The 21930-nt window shown below is 38.2% G+C and overlaps 1 protein-coding gene across 1 annotated transcript in view; it reads left to right on the top strand.

Moving 5' to 3' along the window:
• The first annotated feature begins 27 nt into the window (after positions 1-27).
• LOC133652477 (protein tweety homolog 3-like) overlaps positions 28-21930 on the top strand; it is an 89722-nt gene continuing 67819 nt past the window's right edge. The window contains exons 1-3 of the mRNA XM_062051261.1: positions 28-318; positions 3743-3916; positions 13463-13632. Coding sequence (XP_061907245.1) covers positions 3791-3916; positions 13463-13632 — 296 coding nt within the window. The 5' untranslated portion in view covers positions 28-318; positions 3743-3790. The remainder of the gene's footprint in view (positions 319-3742; positions 3917-13462; positions 13633-21930) is intronic.

Here is a 21930-nt window from a genome sequence, read left to right as displayed (position 1 = left end):
GGGCGCTACTGTGTCATTTCAAGCTCAACGAGGCAGAGGAGGAAGGAGGAAGGAGGAAGGGCGGATGTGAACCAGATCTTTAGTCAACTAGACGAGTCGCTTGATAGATCCAGTCCGGATCTATGGAGATCCCAGTCGAAGGCTCGCCTTTGTCGAACCCGCTGGAATGAGAGCGACTACGACACGGATTTGGACCCGCTCAGCAGGATGTAAACAAACCGCACGGACAGAATGACGAGAGGAACAAAAGAGACTCGTTATCAGCTACTAACTAGCAGCTAAACCGGCTAACCTTACCTCACTGGGACCTCACTGCGGGTATGAACAAAGCAAACATTCTTTCATTATCCGTCGTATAAACGTTGCATGCGAATTGTTTACATTACACCAAAGAAGAAAAAACGTTCAAGTTAACTGGTTGCTAGTACTAGTAGTGGTGCTAGTTTACTTACTTAAACGATGCTAGCAAGCACACTCCTTGACAACATGTTGAGACTTCAAAGAGTCTTTAGTGATAGTATTTGGACAGGGATTACACACATTCAAAAGGATGTGTCTGATGTTTTAAACTGTTTCAGTCAGAGCTTTTCTTACTGTCACTCACATACACACAATGATAGCTGGCAAATTCTCCAGGGTTCTGTCTTAGTAAAGTTATAGCACCAATGATTGTCACACACACACTTGGTGTGGTGAGATTATCCTCTGCATTTGACCCATCACAGTGAGCAGTGAGCAGCAGCGGCGGTCGCGCCCGGGAATCATTTTGTCGATTTAGCCCCCAATTCCAACCTCTATTTTATGCTGCTGCTGTCACATATACTGTAATATTGTACATGGTCATTGGTATATATTGTATATATGTTATAGACATAATATAGTATATCTGTACAGTGTTTCCCACACATTCATTTATTTGTGGCGGCCCGCCACGAAAGAATTACGTCCGCCACAAATATAAAAAATAAAAAAAAATTGTTTTTTTTGTCCTCTCCAGCTTCTCAGGCAAATCATATAGTTGATGTAGATGCCCATATCGGCTGTTCAGATTTACTTTACAAAAGAGAAGTGTAGGATACTTCTCTTGTTGCCTTATTTGTATTTGACTTTATTAAATGTGTTTATATTACAAACACAACATTTGTATATAACAAAGGGTGCAACGTCTGCAGGCAGTAGGAAACACATGGTTAAGTGTAGGGAGTAAAACTGATGGCAGTCTAAAGTTCAAGATTTTTGGAGCTCTTTGTTCAGTGGATCAGATGTTTGATGAAGCTCTGTGTCTATCTACCACCACTACTGTTTCCTGTTTATTTGTTACTGACTGTGGCAGGACACCTCTGCCTCTGTTTCACTTTATGTTACTGGTAAATAATATGGTTGTAGTAGTAGGCTAAAGTTAAATGATTTAGTATGCACTAATTAAAGGGGCATAGCTTTATGAGACATTTTAGCTTTTATATTTTATAAGATATATTTTTTGTAAGAACCACAATTAATAAATATATTTCAGTGAATAACTTATTGTTCAAATCTGTATATAAATATGTACATAAAGTGTTGTAATTATATTGTAAAATGGATGGATGGACTTTTAAAACAAAACTGTTATTATTAATTAGTAAGTATACATTTTTTTTAGCCTTTTTAGAGAAAATCATATCATTGTAGTAAATTATGCAAATTACTCGATGTCATGGTGACCACGCCTATAGCCATGCCCATAGCCACGCCCCCACCACCACAGGTATCTTGGCAGTTTATGGGAAACACTGCTGTATATATAATATACTGTACACATATTATGTATATATTCGTATATATGTTAGATTTTATATCGCTAAATTTAGTCTATTTATACCTGCATTGTCCTTTCCATACTTACACTTTCCATCATTGTAACTGAGCTACTGTGTTGAACAATTTCCCTTGTGGATCATTAAGGTTTGTCTAAGTCTAAGTCTTAATGCTGAGTGGGAAGGAGGTAATGGGTCCCATTTTAATAGTCTTTGGTATGACTCGGCCGGGGGCTTGAACTCACGACCTACTGATCTCAGGGCGGACACTCTAACCACTGGGCCACTGAGCAGGTCATTTAGAGTCTTTATTGTTAGTAATTGGACAAGGATTACGCAAATTCAAAAGGAGAAACAAAAGTAAGATATAAGATATGTCTAATATTTTTAAACTGTTTCACTCAGAGCTTTTCTTACTGTCACTCACATCCAGAAAATGATAGCTGGCAAACTCTCCAGGGTCTCTTAGTAAGAGCAGGAGCGACTACGAATAACGAACCGTGACACGGATTGGATCCGCTCAGCAGGATGTAAACAAACTGTATGGAAAGAATGACGAAGAAGAAAAACGTTGAAGTTATCTAGTTGCTAGTACTAGTGGTGCTTGGTTGCTATCTTACCTACTAAACGATGCTAGCAAGCACACTCCTTGACACAACATGTTGAGACTTCAAAGAGTCTTTATTGTTAGTATTTGGACAGGGATTACACACATTCAAAAGGAGAAGATGTGTCTGATGTTTTAAAAACTGTTTCAGTCAGAGCTTTTCTTACTGTCACTCACATGCACAAAATGAGAGCTGGCAAATTCTCCGGGGTCTCTTGGTAAGAGTGACTACGAATAACGAACCGTGACACGGATTGGATCCGCTCAGCAGGATGTAAACAAACCGCACAGACAGAATGACGAAGAAGAAAAACGTTAAAGTTAACTAGTTACTGGTAGTGGTGCTTGGTTGCTAGCGACTATGATTTACCGATCTCAGGGCGGACACTATAACCACTACGCCACTGAGCAGGTCATTTAGAGAAACAAAATTAAGACATACGATATGTCTGATGTTTTAAACTGTTTCAGTCAGAGCTTTTCTTACTGTCACTCACATGCACAAAATGAGAGCTGGCAAATTATCCGGGGTCTCTTGGTAAGAGCGACTACGAATAACGAACCGTGACACGGATTGGATCCGCTCAGCAGGATGTAAACAAACCGCACGGACAGAATGACAAAGAAGAAAAACGTTCAAGTTAACTAGTTGCTAGTACTAGTAGTGGTGCTTGGTTGCTATCTTACTTACTAAACGATGCTAGCAAGCACACTCCTTGACACAACATGTTGAGACTTCAAAGAGTCTTTATTGTTAGTATTTGGACAGGGATTACACACATTCAAAAGTAATGTTTATTAAACTGTTTCAGTCAGAGCTTCTCTTACTGTCACTCACGTACACAAAAGGATAGCTGGCAAACTCTCCAGGGTCTCTTGGTAAAGTTAAAGCACCGATGATTGTCACACACACACTTGGTGTGGTGAGATTATCCTCTGCATTTGACCCATCACCCTCACCCCCTGGGAGGAGCAGTGAGCAGCAGCGGCGGTCGCGCCCAGGAATCATTTTGGCGATTTAACCCCCAATTCCAACCCTTGACAACATGTTGAGACTTCAAATAGTCTTTTATTGTTAGTATTTGGACAGGGATTACACACAAAAGTAAGATAAAAGATATGTCTGATGTTTATTAAAACTGTTTCAGTCAGAGCTTTTCTTACTGTCACTCACATGCACAAAATGAGAGCTGGCAAATTCTCCAGGGTCTCTTATTCAGAGCAAGAGCATACCCACAATATTATGAATTATGCAAGTGATGCTGTTTTGGAGTGCACGCGAGGTTGTTTAGCTCTCGGAATTCAGCGCCGAACGCCCTTTGTTTTGTTTCCTGTACAGACTTTACAAGCCTCTTTGTTTACCAACTGACCGGACTTCTGGGTGGCCATGGCGGCGGTGGTGAGCTACTCTCCACCGTGGTGGGTCAACCTGCTGCACCGGCTTCCCCACTTCAACTTCATGTTCGAGCAAACCAGCAGTGACTTCCAGCCGGAGGAGTGGACGTATCAGCAGGTAAGGCTATTTTTTTTTATCAGCGCAGGGGTTCGTCAAAGACTTCAGGGAGGAACAGCAGCTTCAGAAAAATAAGAAGAATCTTACTTTAGTTACGGCAAAGGCTAAATCAAATTAATGAATATATTTTTGGTAGGGATATTTTTGCCGATATCCGATATTCCGATATTGTCCAACTCTTTAATTACCGATACCGATATCAACCGATACCGATATCAACCGATATATGCAGTCGTGGAATGAACACATTATTATGCCTAATTTGGACAACCAGGTATGGTGAAGATAAGGTACTTTTTAAAAAAATTAGTAAAATAAGATAAATAAATTAAAAACATTTTTTTGAATAAAAAAGAAAGTACAACAATATAAAAACAGTTTCATAGAAACTAGTAATGCATGAAAATGAGTAAAATTAACTGTTAAAGGTTAGTACTATTAGTGGACCAGCAGCACGCACAATCATGTGTGCTTACGGACTGTATCCCTTGCAGACTGTATTGATATATATTGATATATAATGTAGGAACCAGAATATTAATAACAGAAAGAAACAACCCTTTTGTGTGAATGAGGGAGGTTTTTTGGGTTGGTGTACTAATTGTAAGTGTATCTTGTGTTTTTTATGTTGATTTAATTAAAAAAAACAACAACAAAAAACAAACAAAAAACGATACCGATAATAAAAAAAACGATACCGATAATTTCCGATATTACATTTTAACGCATGTATCGGCCGATAATATCGGCAGGCCGATATTATCGGACATCTCTAATTTTTGGCTGTTGTTGCAAGAGAACGTTTAGAATTCTAGGGTGAGAAGAAAATATGTTTCTTTTGGAGATGTCCAATAATATCGGACTGCCGATATTATCGGCCGATAAATGCTTTAAAATGTGATATCGGAAATTTATTAGTATCGGTTTCAAAAAGTAAAATGTATGACTTTTTAAAACGCCGCTGTGTACACGGACGTAGGGAGAAGTACAGAGGGCCAATAACATAATATCTACGGCTTTTCACACATACAGGTGAATGCAATTCATACTTGGTCAACAGCCATACAGGTCACACTGAGGGTGGCCGTATAAACAACTTTAACACTGTTACAAATATGCGCCACACTGTGAACCCACACCAAACAAGAATGACAAACACATTTCGGGAGAACATCCGCACCGTAACACAACATAAACACAACAGAACAAATACCCAGAACCCCTTGCAGCACTAACTCTTCCGAGACGCTACAATATACACCCCCGCCCCAACCCCGCCAACCTCAACGTCCTCATGCTCTCTCAGGGGGAGCATGTCCCAAATTCCAAGCTGCTGTTTTGAGGCATGTTAAAAAAAAAGAATGCACTTTGTGACTTCAATAATAAATATGGCAGTGCCATGTTGGCATTTTTTTTTCCATAACTTGAGTTGATTTATTTTGGAAAACCTTGTTACATTGTCTAATGCATCCAGCGGGGCATCACAACAAAATTAGGCATAATCAATCAATCAATCAATCAATGTTTATTTATATAGCCCTAAATCACAAGTGTCTCAAAGGGCTGTACAAGCCACAACGACATCCTCGGTACAGAGCCCACATAATAATGTGTTAATTCCACGACTCTATAGATCGGCATCGGTTGATATCGGAATCTGTAATTAAGAGTAAGACAATATCGGATATCGGCAAAAAAGCCATTATCCGACATCTTTAGTTTCTTTAAATCATGTTTTGGGGTGTTATCCTGAGAGGTTCAAATTTGTGCCACAATTAAACTTCAGAGATGATTTACTGTCAATATTTACATATGTTTAAGTAGGGCTCAGTGATAAAACGATATCAATGTATATCGTGATAGACATATACACGATATCAATAAAAAATGTGTTTGATAAAACGTTGGATTTTTTTTTTCTTTTATGTCGGAAGAAACCCAAATTGCAAAACAAGGTTTGTTATCTGTAATCAACCAACGCAGGAAATATTACTGATATGTGCGAGGAACAGTAAGGCTGGGCAATAAAACGATATCAAAATATATCACGATAAACACAGAATAGAATAGAATAGAGTTTTAGTGTCATCATTACAGTGAACAGGTTCAAAGAACAACAAAATTGGAGCAGATTCCCTAAGGTGCATACACAATCATTTGGTAATATAAGTAGTAAAAAAAGAAGATATGTATCTATATATATATATATATATATATATATATATATATATGTATATATCCACACACATGCACATATCCATACATATGTATATATATAAATATACACATATAACATAACATTATTGCACATTATAGTCCGAAAAAAATAAAAAGACATGACACATGAGGACATGACGGACACATTGTGCTCACTCAGTGCCTGTACATATTCGATATCAATAAAAAATGTGTTGAATAAAACGTTCGATAAGTGTTTTGTTTTTTCTTTTTCGTTGGAACAAAACGGAAGTTGCGAAGAAGGGTTGGTTGCATGAACAAACGCACACGCTCTCAGATAACCGAGCAACGCAGGAAGTGACCACTGATCAGTGCGAGTGATACTAAGGCTGGGCGATATCAATATACAGTACAGGCCAAAAGTTTGGACACCCCTTCTCATTCAATGCATTTTCATGACTATTTACATTGTAGATTGTCACGTCAAAACTATGAATGAACACATGTGGAGTTATGTACTTAACAAAAAAAGGTGAAATAACTGAAAACATGTTTTATATTGTAGTTTCTTCAAAATGGCCTACCCTTTGCTCCGATTACTGTTTTGCACATTCTTGGCATTCTCCCGATGAGCTTCAATAGGTAGTCACCTGAAATGGTTTTTACTTCACAGGTGTCAAAGTTTTGATGCCTTCAGTGACAATCTACAAAGTAAATAGTCATGAAAATAAAGAAAACGCATTGAAATGTGAAGGTGTGTCCAAACTTTTGGCCTGTACTGTATATCGTGACAGACATGTACACGATATCAATACAAAATGTGTTTGATAAAACGTTAGACTTTTTCTTTTTTATGTCGAAAGAAACCCGAAATTGCAAAACAAGATTGGTTACAGGAACAAAGGCCCTCGCTGTCTGGTAACCGACCAACGCAGGAATTATCACTGATGTATGTGCGAGGCGCAGTAAGGCTGGGCAATAAAACAATATCAATATATGTCACGATAAATACAATCGATATCAATAAAAAAATGTGTTCGATAAAACGTTTTTGGTTTTTTTTCGTTTTTGTTGGAAGAAAACAAGTTGTGAAGAAGGATTGGTTGCCTGCAACAAACACACTCGCTCTCTAGTAACCGAGCAATGCAAGAAGTGATCACAGATTAATGCAAATTACATTAGGGCTGAGTGATAAAACCATATCAATATACATCGCGATATACACATACTCGATATCAATAAAAAATGCATTCGATAAAATGTGAAATCATTTTTTTCTTATGTCGAAAGAAACCAGAAGTTGCTAAGAAAGGTTGATTAACTGAACCAAGGCACTCGCTCTCTGGTAACCGAGCAACGCAGGAAGTGATCACTGATCAGTGCGAGTGACACGCTAACCGCCATTCGGGTAACATGTAATTATCAGGTGTGGTTGCGCCAGTGTGAGAAGAGAAAGTAAAAATGACTGCTGCAAAGAGTAAATAAATTGTCAATAAAACAGGGAAAGTCACCTTGACAGTGTAAAAACGGTGCATAGTCAGATCAATGTGAACCACCTTTGCCCCACTCGGTTTACATTTTCAGACTTAGCATTATTTTGTCACACTTTATTAAACATTTCTTCCATATTTTTTTATTTTTGCTCCCTAGTTTTAAAATATGTTATTATTAAGTGGTCAATGTGGTTTTACAATTTTATTTACATTACCGGTAGTTGTTTTCCAAGGTTGTGTCGACTTTTCCTTTCGTTTTTGCCTTGATACCTTAGGGGATTTTAATCAGAGGAAGGTTTCATTTTAAATGACATGTTTGCATTTCCACTTCATATCCTTAATTTGAGTAGGTCATAAAAAAGCCAACAATTACCGATCAACCAATATAAAACACGTATGTTGTAGGGGTGTAACGGTACGTGTATTTGTATTGAACCGTTTCTGTACGGGGGTTTCGGTTCGGTTCGGAGGTGTACCGAACGAGTTTCCACACAAACATATTCCTTCCTTCTCCCTCTGTCTTTGTCAGTACTGTACACAACACCCAGCATTGTCCCACCCACACAACCATCTGATTGGTTACAAACAGAGCGGTAACAGCCAATCAGCAGTGCGTATTCTGAGCGCATGTAGTCAGTGCTTAGCGTTTAGCAGGTAAACATCAGGCTGCGGACTCTCCCCAAATTATAATAAACACCTCCCAGTCAACTACTAGTAACATCACTATGAGCCCGTTGACCTTCTAGAAATATAAAAGGCAGCTCAGCTCGCTCGCAGTCCTGGCTTGAGGTGAAGGCTAATTCGCTTTTAGCGTAACGTTAGCTCATTTTGCGGTGTGTGTGTGTGTGTTATGGACAGCAAAGCCCTGTCTGTCTGTTATTACACTTTACCTTTTTCTGTGTTGATTGAGCTGTGTTGAAGCAACAAAAAAGGACATTATGTTAAATGAAGAGTTTCTGTCTCTGATAGTTGATATAATAATGTAAGTGCATCATTAAGCCTACATGAACTCCATGGTGTTCAGGGATGAATAGTCTCTCCTATTGCTATTGTACCATTTTTTCTGCTATAATTACATTAATTATTAGTAATGCAGCAGCCTAGTTTTGAATGGCAGGGTCCCTGCTATCACATGTTGATAAAAATATAACATTTACATAATAAATCAACTACAGGCTTCCCAAATGCTGTAATAAATTAAGCATGATGACTTGACTTGAAACTGTTTAATGTTGCACTTTTTATATGTAGAAGAAAAGTTTTGTCATTTTATTTAATCTGAGCAACAACTTGAGGCAGTTTAATGTTGATTAACATGGGCAGAATTATTATAGTGTTCCCAATGTTAAAAGGATAAAGCCAGTGTTTACAAATTTGGTAAATAAATAACCAAAAAAATTTATATTTTGTTGTTTTCTTACTGTACCGAAAATGAACCGAACCGTGACCTCTAAACCGAGGGACGTACCGAACCGAAATTTTTGTGTACCGTTACACCCCTAGTATATTGTGATACAGTTTTCAGTCATATCGCCCAAGACATACACGCTTTCCATCATGGTTATGTCTAATGTATGAATTCCCCCATTCATGCTAATTCTTGGAAGATGAAATGTTTTCCTCAGCACCTGTTCTTCCACCTCCAAACCTTTTGGATCTATGTCACCATCTGTTTAGCTACTATATGTGTCTGCCTTGGCCTATTCAAGGCGTTGGACCAGCTGGTATTGTCCTAATCCAGGCCAAGCCACCTTAGTGGGGGGCTTCCTTGCTATCTTTTCACACACAAGTATTTTTACAATCCCATCTATCCTACCTGGTTTGTAGCACTTCCATCACGATGTGGTATGCCTTGGATCACAAGCCTTTCAAAAGCATTTTTCTTTTACTTGACACAAATTGAGCTCTTTTTTCCCCACTATGATTCATATTTCAATTTCTGTTGCTATGACACAGAAAGACTCAGCCCAGACATGCGTCATTATCACGTTGTCTCTTTACCAAGCGTTGCACTGACATTCCATACACTATGTACATACAGTAGGTAATCTCAAAGGCGTACTTGAGTGGACACCGTGAGCCCTGCTTGGCGTCATAGCTCACAGATTAGATAGAACCAGCGTTTGAAGTAAGATATTTTTACTACAAGTTGGGACTTTATGACATGAAAATCACTCACACATGTTGTCTCACCCCCTCATGGGTGTAATTGGACAATTCTTGATAGGAAGTTTGGGTGGAACATTTTTAATGGTGCTGTTTGCAGACAGTACAAACAACCTCATAGGTAACAGTGGGAGGGTATTTGTAGTGAATTCTACATACCTTTTTTAGGTCATTTCCACGCAACCCGAAGGAGCTTTTCTAACCTGTAACCTGTTTTGAAAAAGTTTCATTATAATTAAAAAAAACAAACAACACATTGCGAGAACCGGTTTGAATCAATCCAATCAATCCAATCCACTTTATTTATATAGCACATTTACACAACAAGAATGTTTCCAATGTGCTGCACAGCCATGTTAAAAACAATATTAAAAACAATATTAAAAACGATATTAAAAACAATATTAAAAACAATATTATGCTACACCAATGACTGAATAAAAACAAGGAATAAATGAATAGAAAACCAATACAGAGACAATATAAAAAAATAAATATGATTAAAAACGATTTTAAAGGGTAAAACCAATTAAAACAGTAAAATAGACATCAAAATTTATAACCCTAACCCTAACCACACAGGACAACAGAGGACAGAAGACCACACAACTCACGTAGTGTTAAAAGCCAAAGAATAAAAGTGGGTCTTAAGACGAGACTTAAAACACTCCACTGTGGAAACAGTTTGAACATGGAGGGACAGAGTGTTCCAGAGTTTAGGGCCGACCACAGAGAAGGCCCCTGTCTCCCCTGGTTTTAAGTCTCGTCCTGGGCACCACGAGCTGGAGCTGGCTCTCGGACCTCAGAGCGCGCGCAGGAGTGTAAATTTGGATGAGGTCCGAGATATACTGAGGTGCCAGTCCATGTAAAGCCTTAAAAACAAACAACAAGGATTTAAAATCAATTCTAAAATGAACAGGGAACCAGTGCAAACTCAGAAGAATTGGGGTTATATGCTCACGTTTCCTGGCCCCTGTTAAAAGTCGTGCTGCCGCGTTCTGGACTAACTGCAACCGGGAGAGAGCTTTTTGGCTAATGCCAGCATAAAGTGCATTGCAGTAGTCCAGGCGACTTGAAATAAAAGCATGCACGACTTGTTCAAAAAGGTTAAAAGATAAAAATTGTTTTACCTTTGCTAAAAGACGAAGATGATAAAAACACGATTTTAAAACGCCATTGACTTGTTTGTCAAATTTAAAGTCGCTGTCTATAGTGACGCCAAGGCTGGTGACTTTGGGACGCACATAATTTTGCAATGGTCCCAAGTCAGTGAGGGCCGGACCAAAAACTGAAATTTCCGTTTTTCCCTCATTCATTATTAAAAAATTCTGGGCTAACCAAGCCTTGACATCACATAGACAGTTGAGAAGGGGTGTCAGGGGGCCATGGCCTTTTGAAATTGGCATATACATTTGGCAGTCATCTGCATAAAAGTGATAAGACACTCCATGTTTCTTAAAAATCTCTCCAAGAGGGAATCAAGAATCGATTCTGAAGTAAATCATTACCACAGCAATCGGAATCAGATCAAATCCATAGGTGGCCAAAGATTCACACCCCGAGTGAGGTGTACATATTATTACATTAAAAATATCCAAATACACAAGATCAAGTATGGTGGAAGTTGTGAAAAAGCGTTTTGAAGTTCACTTGGTTAAATTTTAATGTCACAAAATAAAAATATAAAGGCATTGTTTTTATGGTTTTTTTACAGGAATGTTTTCCATTTTTAATATACCGGTTTGGACACTGTTTAAGCACCAGCATCGTTTTTGGTACGAGTATTGGTTCAAATGTATATCCATCCCTGTTCATAAGTACATATTAATAATAATGATAATTGATTTATTTATATAATGCTTTTAATAGGCACTTGAAGACACTTACCGTATTTTTCGGACTATAAGTCGCAGTTTTTTTCAGAGTTTGGCCGGGGGTGCGACTTATACTCAGGAGCGACTTATGTGTGAAATTATTAACACATTACCGTAAAATATCAAATAGTATTATTTAGCTCATTCACGTAAGAGACTAGACGTATAAGATTTCATGGGATTTAGCGATTAGGAGTGACCGATTGTTTGGTAAACGTATAGCATGTTCTATATGTTATAGTTATTTGAATGACTCTTACCATAATATGTTACGTTAACATACCAGGCACGTTCTCAGTTGGTTATTTATGCCTCATATAACGTACACTTATTCAGCCTGTTGTTCACTATTCTTTATTTATTTTAAATTGCCTTTCAAATGTCTATTCTTGGTTTTGGCTTTTATCAAATACATTTCTCCCAAAAATGCGACTTATACTCCAGTGCGACTTATACATGTTTTTTTCCTTCTTTATTATGCATTTTCGGCCGGTGCGACTTATACTCCGAAAAATACGGTACTCAAATATCACGATATAGTCATTTTCTATATCACACAGAGACAAACCCCAGCCCTAATTCAGTGTAAATCCACATAAAAAAACGGGCAAAATGAAAGATATTAGAACAAAATGAAAGATATTAGAACAATTAAAATGAACGCAATGCTGCTGTAATGTTACCGTATAGCACAGTATTTTTTTTTTACCCAGACAAGAGGTGTCAAGATTTATACATGACAATCAACAGGTTATCTCCGAACCCGCCAGAGCTTTTTTTCTCGTTACTCACACACACACAACAGTGCCCTGGAAAGATGTGACAAGGTTGTTAGTAGGGATGTCCGATAATATCGGCCTGCCGATATTATCGGCCGATAAATGCGTTAAAATGTAATATCGGAAATTATCGTTATCTGTTTTTTTTATTATCTGTATCGTTTTTTTTGTTTGTTTTTTGTTTTGTTTTTATTAAATCAACATAAAAAACACAAGATACACTTACAATTAGTGCACCAACCCAAAAAACCTCCCTCTCCCCATTTCTTTCTGTTATCAATATTCTGGTTCCTACATTATATATCAATATATATCAATACAGTCTGCAAGGGATACAGTCCGTAAGCACACATGATTGTGCGTGCTGCTGCTCCACTAATAGTACTAACCTTTAACAGTTAATTTTACTCATTTTCATTAATTACTAGTTTCTATGTAACTGTTTTTATATTGTTTTACTTTCTTTTTTATTCAAGAAAATGTTTTTAATTTAGTTATCTTATTTTATTCTTTTTTTTAAAAAGTGCCTTATCTTCACCATACGTGGTTGTCCAAATTAGGCATAATAATGTGTTAATTCCACGACTGCATATATCGGTTGATATCGGTATCGGTTGATATCGGTATCGGTAATTAAAGAGTTGGACAATATCGGATATCGGCAAAAAGCCATTATCGGACATCCCTAGTTGTTAGCAAACAGAGGAAGTGTTGTGCTAATTTTAAGGTAATGATCATCAATCAAACAACTGTCAACTGAGACATTACATCGAATTGGTATATTATTTCACTGATATTAAAAATGTGAGATACAGGTTTTCTCTTAAGAAAATAGAAATAGTCTTATAGTCAGGGTTATAATAGGTCAGGACTCATAAAGTGACTAGCTGCACATATTGACAACACAAACAAAAAAGGTTTTAATACACGCTGATGCGAACACAACACTCTGAGTGGTGTTTCTCTCCAGAGCACTTGGAAACTAGAACGTCCATTATCCTCGCAGTGTCGATAATGGTATCCATTTATGGTCTCCATCACCCTCTTCTCGTGCAGTCCATCCTCTTACTGGGAGGTGTGGCGCTGGTCTGTCTGGCCCTGGACCTCCTGTTCCTGCTCTTCTACTCCATTTGGCTGTGCTGCCGGCGGAGCAAAAGGGAGGAGCAGCCGTCGGCCGACTGCTGCTGCACCGCCTGGTGTGTCATCATCGCCACGCTGGTGTGCAGGTGAGTGCAGGTAGAATTGTTTAAAAGAGTGAAGCAGCGGAATAAAAAACAAAATCCACGCCAATGCGCGGCGGAGTAACAAATGTTACTGTTACAAATGCACCATCTGGAATTGCGTCAGCATTTGTTTCCTGTTTTTTTTTCCTCCATGTGTTTATGAGCCACTAGAGAGCCATCACAGTTGATTCAGAGCCACACAAAAAAGAGCTTTGGGGACCTGACGAGGACGCCAACTGCATCACAATCACTCCGTGTGTCTGGTCGTTACTAATAGCAATAAAGACGTCATGCTAAGCATCACTTGTCAAAACAGACTACTTAGGAGGATGGCTTTTAAAATCACTTTTCATAGTTTCCATACTCTTTTCCCCCCTGTCCTGTTTTGCTGCGACACGGCCATTGTCCACTGTTTTTCCCACCGCGAAGCGTGAGAGGAAGAGATTAGCGGCCCAGGAAGAGGAGACGAGCACAATGATGCACTGTTGGCTTACCACCACTAGACCGGTCTGACTCTAGCTTGAAGTGGTGCTCATGTCATCACCCTACTTGACAACACAAAACCACTATGGTTTAAATGGATGTCATTAAAACGGCAGGTGCGGTCATGTCCACCCTGTAATAATCCTATAGAAAATAATGTAATAAGTGGTTGTTTGAAGTAAAAAAATATATATATATAACAAGAACACCACCTGCTAGCTTATGTTACTTACTAGAGATGTCCGATAATGGCTTTTTTGCCGATATTCCGATATTGTCCAACTCTTAATTACCGATTCCGATATCAACCGATACCGATATATACAGTCGTGGAATTAACACATTATTATGCCTAATTTTGTTGTGATTCCGCGCTGGATGCATTAAAGCAGGGGTCACCAACGCGGTGCCCGCGGGCACCAGGTAGCCCGTAAGGACCAGATGAGTAGCCCGCTGGCCTGTTCTAAAAATAGCTCAAATAGCAGCACTTAGCAGTGAGCTGCCTCTATTTTTTAAATTGTATTTATTTACTAGCAAGCTGGTCTCGCTTTGCTCGACATTTTTAATTCTAAGGGAGACAAAATTCAAATAGAATTTGAAAATCCAAGAAAATATTTTAGACTTGGTCTTCACTAACTGACAAAGAAACAGATAACAGTTTTGGTGTCCAGTTCAAAGTGTGACATGATTTATTAAAAAATTTGAGAGTTGAATTTTGTATTTTACATGAGTTATTATTTGTACAAACATGGTGCAAAGTAATTCATGATTTGTTAAAAAATGTTAGTGGCTAGTTAGTTAAAATGGGATATTGTGATTTCACAAGACTGTCTTAGAAGTGATCATTTGAAAATGTTCAATTTGAAAAATGTGCACTTAGAGAAAATATAAAAATAAAGTTTTGCATATTGATATTTATCTGTTTCTATATATATTTATTGTGAGAAATCATTAAGATGATCAGTGTTTCCACAAAGATCAATATCATTAATTATTAATAATAACATAAGATTTAAAGGTAAATTGAGCAAATTGGCTATTTCTGGCAATTTATTTAAGTGTGTATCAAACTGGTAGCCCTTCGCATTAATCAGTACCGAAGAAGTAGCTCTTGGTTTCAAAAAGGTTGGTGACCCCTGCATTAAACAATGTAACTTTACCATAAATTGATTAACCTGGACCCCGACTTAAACATGTTGAAAAACTTATTGGGGTGTTACCATTTAGTGGTCAATTGTACGGAATATGTACTGTACTGTGCAATCTACTAATACAAGTTTCAATCAATCAATCAATCAATCAAAAACAAGGTTTTCCAAAATAAGAGAACAACTTCAACTCCAGTTATGGAAAAAAGTGCCAACATGGCACCGCCATGTTTATTATTGAAGTCACAAAGTGCATTATTTTTTTTAACATGCCTCAAAACAGCAGCTTGGACTTTGGGACATGCTCTCCCTGAGATAATCCTAATACCCACTACAACTATGGGAAGTACTATACTTTGACTTTCACAAAGTGCATTATTTTTAAATTTTTTAAAACATGCCTCAAAACAACAGCTACAAAAACAATGAAGGCACACAGCTTCAGTCCAGAGTATACTAGAGCATCCTTGCCAACCTTGAGACCTCCGAATTCGGGAGATGGGGGGGGGGGTGTATATTGTAGCGGAAGAGTTAGTGCTGCAAGGGGTTCTGGGTATTTGTTCTGTTGTGTTTATGTTGTGTTACGGTGCGGATGTTCTCCCGAAATGTGTTTGTCATTCTTGTTTGGTGTGGGTTCACAGTGTGGCGCATATTTGTAACAGTGGTAAAGTTCTTTATACGGCCACCCTCAGTGTGACCTGTATGGCTGTTGATCAAGTATGCCTTGCATTCCCTCGTGTGTGTGAAAGCCGCATATATTATGTGACTGGGCCGGCACGCTGTTTGTATGGAGGAAAAGCGGATGTGACGACAGGTTGTAGAGGACGCTAAAGGCAGTGCCTTTAAGGCCCGCCCCCAATAATGTTGTCCAGGTGGAAATTGGGAGAAATTCGGGAAAATGGTTGCCCCGGGAGATTTTCGGGAGGGGCACTGAAATTTGGGAGTCTTCCAGGAAAATCGGGAGGTTGAAACCGATTCCGATAATACATTTTAAAGCATTTATCGGCCGATAATATTAGCCTGCCGATATTATCGGACATCTCTATTACTTACCATTAGTGATTTAACAGAAGATATGTACCGTACAGGCCAAAAGTTTGGACACAATGAGTTTTCTTTATTTTCATGACTATTTACATTGTAGATTGTCACTGAAGGCATCAAAACTATGAATGAACACATGTGGAGTTATGTACTTAACAAAAAAAGGTGAAATAACTGAAAACATGTTGTATATTCTAGTTTCTTCAAAATAGCCACTGTAGGAGCCTAAATGATGTTTAAGTTAATTTACATTACCGGTATAGCTTGGTTGGTAGAGCGGCCGTGCCAGCAACTTGAGGGTTGCAGGTTCGATCCCCGCTTCCGCCATCCAAGTCACTGCCGTTGTGTCCTTGGGCAAGACACTTTACCCACCTGCTCCCAGTGCCACCCACACTGGTTTGAATGTAACTTAGATATTGGGTTTCACTATGTAAAGCGCTTTGAGTCACTTGAGAAAAAGCGCTATATAAATGTAATTCACTTCACTTCACATTTTATGGATGGTGCTTTATGTTTATTCAGCCAAAATGGGACTATTTACTTTATTTGCATAATACGAAAATGTATATATTGCATGCTTAGAATAATTATAAGGTACACTTTATTTGTAATTATTACACTTGTCTGAATAATTTGATGATGTATTATTTTATACTGCTTTAATACAGTGAAGATTACGGAACTGTTTAATTGCATGTATAGCGGAAGGATCTGTGTGGTAATATGGTTTGGATACAATGTATTATGGGTAATGGCAGTCAGGTATGGTGGAATCGAGCCACAGTTTTTTTACCTTACTCTTACTTTTTATAGCTTTATTGTGCCATTCATTTTTTCCCACATCGTTATTGTTTTACGTTTTTGAAGGATTAAGTTGACAAGTAAACGATACAAAACGAAGAGGAAGGTCTGGAGTTTTGTTTGTTGTTGCCGCAGCAAGCGGGAGCAGGAGAAAGTAGAGGAGCGTCAAGCTAAGCCACCCTTTGCTCTGATTTCTGCTTTGCACACTCTTGGCATTCTCTCGATGAGCTTCAAGAAAGGGTTTTCACTTCATGGGTGTCATAGTTTTGATGCCTTCAGTGACAACCTACAATGTAAATAGTCATGAAAATAAAGAAAACGCATTGAAATGAGAAGATGTGTCCAAACTATATATTTTAATGGGTATGTTTTTCAAAATAACTTACTATATTGAACAAAATAGGCTAGAGGAATTAGTTTGGTGTTCAGGCTTGTCACTCACCGCTGTCTCATCCACATGTACAGACAAGAGAGCGCAAGCACACACAAAAGCAGTCACAGAGAAGCAACTAACAATTTGCAGTCACGTCATTACAGTAGGGATTGATGAGCAGTACCTAAGCTATGTAGCTTAACTACATTTTCCAGTAGTTTGGCGGTACTTTTAGACCCTTGTAGCGAGGTAGCTTACAATAAAGCTACAAGCTACAAAGAGAGAAAATTGAGTGTGAATCCAGGGCCCCAAAAAATACGGAGAAAATACGATGACCTTGATGAATCAAAATATCCATACATACACAGAAAATCCATGATGATTGGTTGGTGTTTGTATGATGAGTAGGGATGATACTCGAAACCGGTTTTCCCGGTTGTTTGATAAGGAAAGAACCGAGTCCTCGGACTCGAATCCCTTTTTAAGAACCGGTACCCGTTATCGAGACCACTATAGTAAAGGAAAAGAGTTGATTCTTTATTCAAATCCCGTCCCGACCAGAAATGCTCAGTGGGACATCACAATAAATGACGTCACGTAGCTCAGTCATTAGGCGCAGATAGCGAAAGCAGGAAAACAATGGACGGGAAAAAGCGCTCCAAGGTGTAATAAAGTTCAAAACAAAAACTATAATCCATCGAATAACTTTACTGAGAGATTTTAGCAGGGTAAAACACAGGACGAACACTTTTACGACCAACCGGAAACATAGCAACGCACCTCCTTTACGGCAGCTGTCGCAACCTTCTTAAAACAACCGCAGCATATATATACAACATATCTCCCTTTTTTAACTTTTGGTTTTCTTTCCTTGTAAACAAAACAAAATCACACTGTATATGTGTTGTCTGTCTAATTATAAATAATGCAGACGAGGCGTGTTGGCTGAGTTCTTGACGTTTACTTTCACAGCGTGGCAACATGCAACACTTTTCGGGGCTACCGCGCATGCTCGTAACTCCCGTTGCATGCTGGGTATTGTAGTTGTTATATTCTCTAGCTCATAACATTTTTCCCCCATAAAGAAATAATGTTAACTCAATAAAGTGTATTTCTTTTTTTAGCTTTAACTTTTCATTTATTAGCATTGTAACCACATTTGCAAAGAACTTTTCTCTTCATATAATGTTCTTTCAATAAAGAAATAAAGTGCAAAAATGTCAAAGCATCATAACAAACAGTTATGTTCCAATAGCAGCAGAAGTGCACTTTTTGGAGAGCTGTATTATTTTCAGTTTTGTGCCCAAGGGACTGATTTTATTTAACACTATATTATTATTTATACACCTATAGTGATCACAGAGACAGGTTGTTTTTGTGTTACTGTATATATTTGTTTCTCTGAAAAATCCCACTTAATATACTTTGGGTAACAACAGTCAATATTTATTTATTTTATTTTATTTTTTTAGGTGGGTAACAGTCAATATTTATTTATTTATTAGATTTTATTTTTTTATTATATAATAAAAGTGAGCTTTTGTTAAACCAAATATTGTGTGTTTTTTTCCATATACAACAACCTATCTGGACTCGATAAGAGAATCGATAAGGAATTGGTTCGATAAGAGGATTCGATAATAGGCTCAAACTCGATAATTCCTTATCAAACATCATCCCTAATGATGAGTCACAATTGGCTAAGGTTGGGGCTAAATATTATATACTGGCCAATCAGAGGCAAGATAAGACGGGTCATCGAAACTAGTAAGCAAAATCATAACAGACATGCACTCATGTCGCATGATGACAAGGGAGTCGGAGACAGAGGGATGCTTCAAGCTGAAGACTCAAAAAAAAAAAAAACATACTTGAAAATGGCAGAAAGATTCTCTCCCGCAGATTAGATTTTTCCTTTAGTGATAAAGACGACATCCAGGAAACCCACAATAATGCAAGTTCTTGACCATATTTGGACAAATATATGCGTTTTGAGAAAACAATGCCCAAAACTTTAGTTTTTAAAGGATTCTCTCCAGCAGATTAGATTTTTCCTTTAGTGATAAATACGACATCCAGGAAACCCCCAATAACGCAAGTCCTTGACCATATTTGGACAAATGTATGCGTTTAGAGAAAACAATGCCCAAAACTAGGGATGTCCGATAATATCGGACTGCCGATTTTATCGGCCGATAAATGCTTTAAAATGTAATATCGGAAATTATCTGTATCGGTTTCAAAATTATCGGTACTTGGTCAACAGCCATACAGGTCACACTGAGGATGCCCGTATAAACAACGTTAACACTGTTACAATTATGCGCCACACTGTGAACCCACACCAAACAAGAATGACAAACACATTTCGGGAGAACATCCGCACCATAACACAACATAAACACAACAGAACAAATACCTAGAACCCCTTGCAGCACTATCTCTTCCGGGACACTACAATATACCTCCTACCCCCCCCCCCCCCCCACCTCAATCCCGCCCACCTCAACCTCCTCATGCTCTCTCAGGGAAAGCATGTCCCAAATTCTGCTGTTTTAAGGCATGTTAAAAAAAATAATGCACTTTGTGACTTCAATAATAAATATGGATATAATATGTTGCCATTTTTTTCCATAACTTGAGTTGATTTATTTTGGAAAACCTTGTTACATTGTTTAATGCATCCAGCGGGGCATCACAACAAAATTAGGCATAATAATGTGTTAATTCCACGACTGTATATATCGGTATCGGTTGATATCGGAATCGGTAATTAAGAGTTGGACAATATCGGAATATCGGATATAGGCAAAAAAGCCATTATCGGACATCTCTACCCAAAACCTACGTTTTTAATTAAGAGTTGGACAATATCGGAATATCGGATATAGGCAAAAAAGCCATTATCGGACATCTCTACCCAAAACCTACGTTTTTAATTAAGAGTTGGACAATATCGGAATATCGGATATAGGCAAAAAAGCCATTATCGGACATCTCTACCCAAAACCTACGTTTTTAAAGGATTCTCTACCGCAGATTAGATTTTTCCTTTAGTGATTAAAACAACATCCAGGAAACCCACAATAATGCAAGTCCTTGACCATCCATCCATCCATTTTCTACCGCTTATTCCCTTTGGGGTCGCGGGGGGCGCTTGAGCCTATCTCAGCTACAATCGGGCGGAAGGCCGGGTACACCCTGGACAAGTCGCTACCTCATCACAGTGCCAACACAGATAGGCCGACAACATTCACACTCACTTTCACACACTAGGGCCAATTTAGTGTTGCCAATCAACCTATCTATTTGGACAAATATATGCGTTGTGAGAAAACAATGCCTAAAACCTTAGTTTTTAGTGGTTTACTCCGTAAAACAAAATTATAACTGCTCTATTCACGTCCAACACACATTTAGGAACACACATTAAGGTGAGTTGAGCTCATGAAATGTTTTACTGCACATAACCATTACCAACTGTTCCCAAACAACACACATGTATTTTTATTTTTGTTTGCCAAGATACAGATGGATGCTGTTTTTTTACTGTAGGTAGAGAAAATGAATAACATTATAAGGATGGGCCAAAAAAAAGGCAGACTAAATACATACATAATTGGTACGGGGATCCATAGAGGTAGTTGTAGGGTGTCCCCAGCTAAATGACAGATAGTTATTAGGCCCATTTGTACACTTGAAGTTACATTAACATTGATATTATACATGTGGGCCTATAGATATAAATGCAGTTAAATGTATAAAACTACTTTGGCCGTGGAGCTAGTTACAATTCTCCCGGGATAGCTTCCCATGTAGCTAAACTACGTTTAATCGAGAGTAACTTGTACCTTAGCCTACAACATTTTCCAAGTAGCTTGCCCATCACTGGCAAAAGGCTATACATTCAATGATAGCTAAAGTTAGCTAGTCAAATTTGTATCACTAGTTAAGACTCGTACAAACGTAGTTTGTCTTTGTGTGAAAAGCCGTAAAAGGGCACATTACGTCTTTATGTTTATGTGTTAAAAACCGTAAGAGGGCAGAATATAATGCTTAAAACACATAGGCATCTACGTAAAGGTGGCAAACAGCCCCTTTAACTAAGCCTGGGCCAATTGTCTATAAATAATCGAACAATAAATGCAGCCGGAATAGGTTCCAGAACCCAGCAACCCCAACGGGAACAAGCGGTAGGAAATTGATGGATGGATTGATGGAATAAATAGACATTAACTCTACGACTTTGCTGTCATTGATACATTGTATTTTCTTCCGTGTGTGTTTGTTTTTGTCTCTGGCTTTCAAACCGGGTATAAGAGGGTTTTCTTTGTGCATCACTCTCAGCACCTGAGCTCAATAGCAGAATTAAACAAACAGAGATAACCCTCTCGTCTGTCATCAACAGTATTTGTCTCGGTGGAATATTTTGATGAGCCCATCAACATGGAT

This window comes from Entelurus aequoreus, linkage group LG06, assembly GCF_033978785.1.
Source record: "Entelurus aequoreus isolate RoL-2023_Sb linkage group LG06, RoL_Eaeq_v1.1, whole genome shotgun sequence".
Classification (NCBI taxonomy): domain Eukaryota; kingdom Metazoa; phylum Chordata; class Actinopteri; order Syngnathiformes; family Syngnathidae; genus Entelurus; species Entelurus aequoreus.
Note: the sequence above shows the minus strand (reverse complement) of the source record. Positions and strands in the feature narration are given on the sequence as shown.